We start from the raw sequence: 9165 nt of genomic DNA, 5'->3' as shown, positions 1-9165 counted from the left end.
ATCATCTACATATGTATATGATGATGTAAATTGTCATTGTATATTCCAAAAAAGCATCAGGGTAGTCTTAAATGATTCGCATGACAAATCGTGCAAATCATAATTCAATACAATCTAAATCAAGAATATGTGTGCAAATGTATATGGCCTCCAAAATGATACGTATGATACTGGTTTTGATGCATTATATACGATATGTTTATACATATGTTTGCACTATATTTTTGTTGCAAATTAGAAATACCCACCAAATGGTTGTCTGAGAGGTTTGAGAAAATGTATATGATTATAAACGCTATCTACTTTAAAGAGTGGATGCTGGGAAAGGAAAAGAGTTGGCTCCTACAGCTTTATTAAGCATAATTCGAGCATTATCAATCAAAAGAGACCATCTTTTATAAAAGACGTTGTTGACGTACGAATGATTTTGGACCCTCATTTTTTCACTCCACCTTGAAAAAAGGAGGGTCCAAAATTAAATTAAGGAAAGGAGATTTTTTTATTATATTATTTGGCCCAACTCTAAAAATCTTCATATGAATGTAACCAAATGTGGCATGTGACGTTATTAAGATAATGAGTATGTTTTTATGGAAGTTCGTGAGCCCTCTCCACTTTGATAGAGGAAAAGAGTGGAAAATCTAAACCAACAACGTTTTTCTACGTTTTGACAAAACTGAAAAACTTATGAAATTTATAAAAACATAGCAAAAATTTCAGATTTTGAAAAACAGATATAAAGTTCAAGTTCCACTAAATAGGATGAAATGATCTCTAGCTGCCGTTTTTATTTTAAATGAATGTTTCTGATTTATGCTGAAATTGATGAAAAGAATACCTATGATAATAATATTTTTAAATATTTTTACAATTTTCATTTATGTTTGGAAGGTGTAGCAAAACACAGCGAGTCAGCTAGTATTATATACAATTCACTAACAAAAGTGTTTGATGTAATAAAAACTAACGGGTTTCTTTCCGTGATTTGTGAACCATTTAAAGGACCTTACCTTTTTTTTATAAATCTAAGAAAGGGGGGGAGCAACCGTCAAAAAAGTGAGAATTTTTTAACTCTCAGTATCGCATTTTTTGATTCTCAATCAATTATCCGCTACCACGTATATCCTCGTATCATTTCTTGAACTTGTCGAGTTAAAAATATATTTTATGATTTTTTAGGAAGCTACAAAACATTTTAGAATGATTGAATTGTAACATTCTTCACTTATCTCAAAGCCACATTCTGCCTTCTGATTAGAGATGTACCGAATAGTGGTATTCGGCGAACGGCCGAATACCGAATATTAACCTTTTCAACTATTCGGCCAAACGAATATTCGGCCGAATATTCGGCCGAATATTCGGTCGAATATTATATTGAGTTTTTAATGAAAAAAACTTAAGCGATTATTTCAATGCTTTCTATTTCTTCCATATTAATGCCTCTCATGTTTTTAGTCGATTATTTTCAACCAGATGATATTATTATATGATAGATGATAGATATTTTTTAAGTAGGGGTCTTTCTGATTTTTAAAATGTCTCCAATAATTGAAAAGACATCAGATGACTAGTCGCTTCTAGGGCGTTTATCACTAAAGAGATTGCGTTCCTGTGAAATCTGGGATAAAACATGTCGAAACAGATGCCAAGCTATTTGAAATTGCTTTTCTGATATTGAATTAGATGAAGATCGAACTTGAGCAAGATATCTTCAAAATAGTTGAACAAATAGTCGATCTTTAACCTTAAGCATACCATACTTTCAACCACACGTATCCACATGGTCAGGCATTCAAGGCGATTTGTGAAAAATAAAGTTAAAAGGTTAAAATTTACGTATATTTTGAAATTTTTGAAAAATCTTTATTGAACACAAAATCTTAAAAATTTCAAAGAGCAATTTGAGTGTTTTATTTGATTTAGCAAATAATCTGTATAAACCCGGGCAAAACTCGGGAAATTTTAAACAATATCTGGACATCCCGGCCAGATTTAACTTACCGAGATTCATCACTGAATTTATGGGCAAGCTTGAATACATCCAGAAAATATGGAATAAACTACAATCAAAGTATAAAGCGATACCATCATTCTCCTGTACGATCTACAGTGAAAGATACGCAGAAACACCTTAAATGTTTTGCTGAAACCATATTTTTTAATGATTGTGTAGCGTTTATAAAATTAATTTTGGATATTTTATAAATTATCCACAATTATTTGAAACATTTACAAGCCTGTAGTAGATATTCGGCTTATTCGGCATATTCGGCCGAATTCTTAGCTCAACTATTCGGTGAGCCGAATATTCGGCTTAACGGTTTTTTGGCGGTATTCGGCGCCGAATATTCGGCCGACCGAATATTCGGTACATCTCTACTTCTGATCATAGAGAAAATACACCGAAAACCGTTTTGGCTTAAAATGTAAGTGCCATTTGTGAGTTCATGTGAATTTTAAGTGACCGTCACCGTCCTTCTAAGTTACTGGTCAAGTGAATTTCAAGTGAGTGACGAAGTGAATTTCATGTGAGCCTGAAGTGAATATCAAAATGTATGCTGAAGTCGTTTAAATCTTTCAGTAATAGTGATTTTAAGATGCGGTTATATGCATTGCATACAAAAACAAATATACGGAGACGATAAAGGGAGTTGAAAATCAAGAACGAAATGTACGGAGCATGGAAAAAGAATAATGGCTTACGGATAAAAGAAGGCTGAAAAATAGAAAACTAGATTTCCACGGTGAAAACATAAATTAAGTTTGAATAAAATATTTAAAATAGAGAGAGATAAATATAAAGGAAAAACAAAAAAAAAGTCAAAAAGGACAGAACATAAATATAAAATAGAAAAATAGAATAAGAATTGAATCAAAAAATCAATCATTATTTAGGTGTGAACATTGAAAATATTATAACAGTAGATGGAGAAATATGAATTAATATGAAAAATATAGATGAAAATTTTTCAAAAACGATATTTTTGTTAGAGAAACGGAAAATACAGAAATATGGAATGATAGAATTGGGAATGCATGAAAAACGGAAGTTATATTTATTATAGAAGATTGATAAGAAATGTGAAATAAAAAATATAGCTTAAGGGCAGAATAAAGCGTATCATGGATGCAGGAACGATGAACAAATAAAAAATTGAGATAAAGATTATTAAAAAGGACAAATTTATAAATAAATTAAATTTGATGTAAAGAGAAAGGGAATGAATAAAAATTGAGAGAATTAACTGAAATTAAAAAAAACTGACCAATGGAAAAAAAATTAATAAAAATTGCATAGCGAATTGGAAAAAGGGAGTGTAAAAATTAGCAAAAGTAAAGTTAAAAAAAGAAAATATTTAAAAGAAAAAAAATAGAAAAAAAACTGGGTAAAATGCAAAAAGCAGAAAGAAATGAAAAATGGGGGAAAAAAGAATGAAGGTTAAAAAAAGAAAATTGAATAGTTTTGAAAAATCAAATGAAACACGGAAACATGGAAACACGGAAAATGAAATCTAGAAGTATGAGTAATAGGAGATTGAAGAACTTGATGAAGGAAATGGTAATCATACAAACGGAAGCTCAAACTAAGAAGAAGAAACAGCTGAAAAAAGAAATTTAATACAAAAAAAATTCAAAGGAAAGGAAGTAGAAACATCTGAGAGAGAACGAATTTAGAAAGCAAATCATTACAAACAGAACAATTAAAAAAGCTCAATTGGCAAAGTCAGTTGCCTGCTGAGCCGAAGTCCACGAGTTCATGTCCAAGAGCAAACATTGAACACAATTGTACCGGATAAGGTTTTCAATAACTGTTCGCCAACTGCAACGTTGATATAAAGTCGCTCTTCATTATTGCGAACTGTGATATTTGTGCAACCTGTCAAATCCTGTGATTTCGCTACACTACCGTTCTACGCCAGAATGTCCCACGTGGCTTTTAAGTCATTTTCACTTTTCTGCTGGGAAAAGCTTCTTTTAGTGTGAACTTTCGAGTATAAGGATAAATAAGTATGTTTTGTTTTTTATTAGTATCATTAGTATTTTATGAAAAAATGGCAATTTAAAAAAATTTCTGGGATAGATTGATTTTGATTTAAACTGTCAAATATAGGTTAAACTATGTTGATGGCGCGGGAAAAGTGGGTGGGAGAGAAGGAAGTAGCCTTCAATGCGTTTTAATTTTAATTGAATTTCATGTCCCTAATGAACAAAATATGCGTTGAAAGAACTGATAAAGATCGGATTTGGTTGGACAACTCAAAGAAGTAGTTAGAGAACTTCACTAAAATTTGCAAAACAGACATAATGCAAGCTTTTAAAGGGAGAAAATGCATAGCCATGTGACAGTTTTGCGTTGAAACTCAAACACAGAGAACAAACTTGGGCCCCGAACAAAACTATGTCGAATTCGTGTGTAAGAATTTGAATTGTCGCCATATTAAAACCGTTAAAGTTTTACCGAAAATCGCGTCACCTTCAAGATTTATGGTCAGTTAATATCGATTTTAATGAGTAAAATAAAGTCAGCGTGTGAAAAACGGTAAACCTTTCTTTTTGTTAGCTTAACGCTTCTTTTCTGGTACTCAAAATTAAGATTGACCATGGTTCAAAACATAGTTCGATTCTATGAAATTTATGTTGAGTAGAGTTCCATTTTTTCTCCTTGCGATGGTTCTAAACGGAGTCCAAATTGCAAACTCAAAACTAATTCATTTTAGGTATCTACAAATAAAGACATAATTGAAATTGAAGTTCGGTTATCGAACTTAGTTTTGAGTATGCCTGTCAGAATTTAGTTTTGAGATAGTCCAGTCAAATTCAAAGTTAAGCTCTTTAATTTTACTGTTCACAATTTGAGCAATGGATGCATAATAGCGATAGCAAGATTGCGTTTAATTCAACTACGGTTGCTTCATATAGTTTTTTTCAATGAAGTACACCTTTTGGAGTTGTAAAGAATCTGTTATTTTCACAGAAATTTCATTAATGTGTTTCGCTAAACTTGCTGTGTCTAAGTTCAGCAAACTTAGGTAAAGATGTTTAAACTTTATAAGTCAACTGTTTTATTTTCATATCCCTAGAATCCATGCAGTATTAAAAATCATTTTATCATAATCAATTAATTAGATAACTCTAGTTTAACCTGGATTGCTATAATATTTGATGTAGTGATAAACTAATGGCTCACGTATTGCTAGAAAATGTTGAGCACAACATATAAAAAATTATGAACAAATTTATCTATTACCGAAAATTTAAAAAAAAAAATCACTGACTGAATGAGTGTTTGTCTATCAATTTGATTACCTAAAATTTCACAAATATTAAAGTTTTCTGTTCTGGGAAACTGTTTACTGATAGCAAAAACCTAGAACAAAAACAGCTTAAATTATTTGTAGGCATAATGCGACTGCAAAGATTGAAATTCAACTTCCAATTCAGTAGCAAAATTTCAAAAATCTTCAATCTTGAGGGGATTAAAGGAAATCCGGAAAATTGAAAATCGGCCTAATCTCAGAAATTTGATTTTGAAACAAAAAAAATTTGTTTGAGATAACACCAGATCTCGACGTTTTAAACATTTCTAAGTCATTTGGCATCAAAATTGAAATTTAGATTTTCAGGATTTATTTTGGTGGTTTTTTAAGGCACAAAAATCCGAAGCTTTGAGTGCTTTGAGAGCTAAATAAAGTCAGATTGAGCTAAAATTTTGCAGAGATCAGTTTTTCAGCCCAATTTACAAAAGGAGTATGGGCGGTTTTCAATATTCGACAGTACCTTGGCTGCCTCCCAAATGTGAATATAACGATAGAGATGCTTGATGGTAAAAAACATCGAGAAAAAAAACGATGCATTCACTTGAGATCTTCTCTATTCTCTTGCTCCATCAAATGATGCTGCACCAATGCATTTTCTTTCAACCGCTTGGAGTGACCTTGGCCATGGCTTCAAGAAAATATACCCGTATATCGAACGTCGAGATGGATCAATTTCTTTCGGCACGAAAGAAACAACATTATGCTCGCGGTTCATTAGCCCGTGTTTGGCCCGAATGACCTAACTTATGCGGCCTCTTATGTAGATGAACCCTAGCTTAGAAATTGCCCATTGTGCATTAGAAGTCCGGCATCGCCTTATGAAGGATCCTAATGGATTTACCTAAGTGAGTATTCATATTTTCTATTTTCACCCGAGCTGAAGAAGATTGATCAGTTTGGTGTGAACGTGATTGGCTTAAGGTGGTTTTCTTAGAGATTTCATGCCCAGGTGTGTGCTAGGCTCTTTTTGTCGAACGGGAGTCCCTCAATCAATCATGTGTATCTATTTGTAACGAAGAAAAGCCGATGTTATTGGCTTTCCTCCCATTCCTGCAGGTTAAAAGAGCCATTATGAAACCACGCGCTATCGGGTTTTGCTAATCATGGAAATGATTTCTTTACAAGCTCAACGTTTTATGCAGTAACACAATGTGTGTTTTGATTGCTCGGACGTTATTGTGTAGATCTTGTTCGGCATAAACGTCTAGAAAATGACCAGTGGTTATTTTAACTTATCGTCAGGATCAGAAAATACAAATTAAGCATGCAGAATTGTGGATATTGAAACAAAATTTTATTACAAATTAGAAATTATTAATGGTGATGATGATCATCCCATCCGTACCAGTGATAGAGCCGAGCTCGCGTTTCATCAACCTGGACTCCAAAAACTCGCAGCTGATCGAAGAATCGAGTCACAGTTGGGTCATGGAACGAATCATGAATGGGATCGTGCTGGGCCTGGATCATCCGATGCAACTCGCCATACTCACTTCCGGGAGTGTTGATGAACACCTGAGCCTGAGCAGTTGCGCCATCCCAATTCATGGCAGCTTCAATCTCATCCATCATTCCACGCCATCCGAATCCAGCCAACGTCACCGGACCTCGAACACTTCTACGAGGTGGAATCGGACGCAAACCCAGGACGAACAGGATGTTGCTCAAGTAGCTGTACAAATCGACACCTCGTTCATTGGCCCAAGCAGAGATCTCACGCATTTCCTCATTCGCGAACAGAATCTGGAAGGCTTCATCGGCAATCGGAGACTGCAGGAAGGAGTAAATTTCGGCGACTTCTCGATCAGCAGCAATGTAACGCTGATAGATTCGGCGGACTTCCTCGATGTTAAGGTATCCGATCACCGTATCCATCTCCGTGCGAAGATTGGCGCTGGCAAAGCCCAACCCAAGAAGGGCGAATACGATCAACAGCTTCTGCTCGTTGAAAATATTCAACGTTAGAAATGGTTTTTTGGTGTTTGAAAAAATGTCTTACCATGTTTGGATTCTTCGTAGTCCGGGAGAAAACTGGAATGGTTGCCGTTAAACAACCCTCTAGCTTTTATACTCAAAGAGTGTCAACCAGTTCTCATCATCGGTCCCCGTTTATGATAAGAAATTTGGCATTAGCGAAAAAACCCATCCATAATCATAAATCGACCGTTAAAACGGTGGCACGATTTGATAACGGCTCGTTGCTGACGAAAAACTTATTGAACAATTAACATTACTGCGTTGGATGATTAGATCACTTATCGTAAGCTGCACGTTTTGCAACGGCAAAAAAAACTTTTTTATTGTGGGAACTTTCTAGAAATCAGATAAACAGAGTAAAATTTGAGTTGAAAACAATGAATTTTGCAACAGATTAAAAAATGTGGAACTTAGAGCGTTGTTTCATAATAATTTTTTTGAACATGTCCCAAAAAGTTTGAAGAATTTAACAGATTTACAGAAAACCCACATCAAAAGCTGTACTGTTAGTTGAACATATGGCCTGTAACATTGGAAAGTGGTTCAGGACGGAACTTTATTGCGACAAAATTAGTAAGGATGATAATATAAGAGATAGACAAATAAACTTTTCTGCAAAAATGCGCTTTAATGATTTCAAAACAAAAATTAGGACTTTTTTATTTGATTTCCACATGGATTTTTTTTTCAGTGAACAGATAGAGCAAAATTTTCTTCTACAAAGTTGTAGCGCAAGATTTTTAAAAAAACATTGCCGAAGAAATCACATACAGATGACAATTCGTAAGCGCGTTATGATTTTTTAAATGTTGATATGTTAGGGTGTGTCGAAAAAAACAGTATTCTGGTTCTAACTTTTGTGAATAAATTCATGCAAAAAATATGCCTTTTAATCATTTGTATGAAATCAAAATATGCACATTTTTCTCTAAGAGAGCTAACTTATATCTGGAAGCGTAATCACGTCCGACCCAACGTCATTCCTTTAATCTTTGCGTCAAAAGTACGTAGAATTGACCCTACAAAAATGTTCTTCACAAATGGGTCGAGAATAGTCGGTGCGACTGACTTCGCAGTGTACAATAAGCGCTGTGAAGCTTCGTTCCAACTTCGAGAGCCATGTTCTGTTTGCGTTTCCAAGCTAGCCGCTATTCATTGTACTTTGGAACACATTCGCACACTGCACAATAATCCGAAAGGGCAAAAATAGGAACTCCATTCTAACTCTAAGGTTTCTTCAAACCATTTGCTCCTTTAAACATGCTTCATAACTTAAGCATCAAAACTAGGCCAAAATCTACTATGGAATAATTGAAAATTTTAGCATTTTAGAATCAATAGATAGAGCTTTGGTTTCAACCTTAGCAATCAAAAGTCCCATAAAACAGGTACAAAAACGCCTACTCAGCCCCATCATTGATAAGAAGTACGTTCTATTCAGCTCAAAATTTAAGTTCTTATTGATACTTTCAAGTTCCAAAACAAGTCGTAAAGATTTTCTATCCAGCTTACAATGGTCTTTTAATTCAGCTTCCGAAAATCGTAAAATGAGCAAAAGCAAGCAAACTCTTTCTATCTCAACTGTATCCTTGGCATCGGTTCATATCACCTTCTCTTGCCGCCTCATGGTGCCGCCATGATGCCACGCAACGGATTCCAAACTCTACAAATTGCTCAATTGCTTCTTTCTTACATTTCCTACATATATCGCATCAGAATTGTCACTCAAGTACCAAATTACTTATTGAAAAAAAAGTGCTCGGCTTGGGGTTCGAACCCCGACCTTTGAGGTGAGAATCGAACACGCTACCACAAGACCACACCTAGATGTTGTTCTAACTAGAGATGTACCGAATAGTGGTATTCG

At 34.4% G+C, this 9165-nt stretch overlaps 1 protein-coding gene across 1 annotated transcript; it reads right to left on the bottom strand.

Moving 5' to 3' along the window:
- Positions 1–6635: 6635 nt before the first annotated feature.
- Positions 6636–7340, bottom strand: LOC129752073 (uncharacterized). Its single transcript, XM_055747867.1, has 2 exons — positions 7321–7340; positions 6636–7259 (listed from the first exon to the last, which is right to left on the bottom strand). Exons 1-2 carry the CDS (start codon positions 7321–7323, stop codon positions 6636–6638), a joined length of 627 nt encoding a protein of 208 aa, XP_055603842.1. The 5' UTR covers positions 7324–7340.
- Positions 7341–9165: the final 1825 nt, after the last annotated feature.

The sequence above is a fragment of the Uranotaenia lowii genome, chromosome 3 (genome assembly GCF_029784155.1).
Source record: "Uranotaenia lowii strain MFRU-FL chromosome 3, ASM2978415v1, whole genome shotgun sequence".
In the NCBI taxonomy this organism is placed as follows: domain Eukaryota; kingdom Metazoa; phylum Arthropoda; class Insecta; order Diptera; family Culicidae; genus Uranotaenia; species Uranotaenia lowii.
The sequence above is the reverse complement of the archived record's forward strand: the minus strand, read 5'-3'. Positions and strand labels throughout refer to the sequence as shown.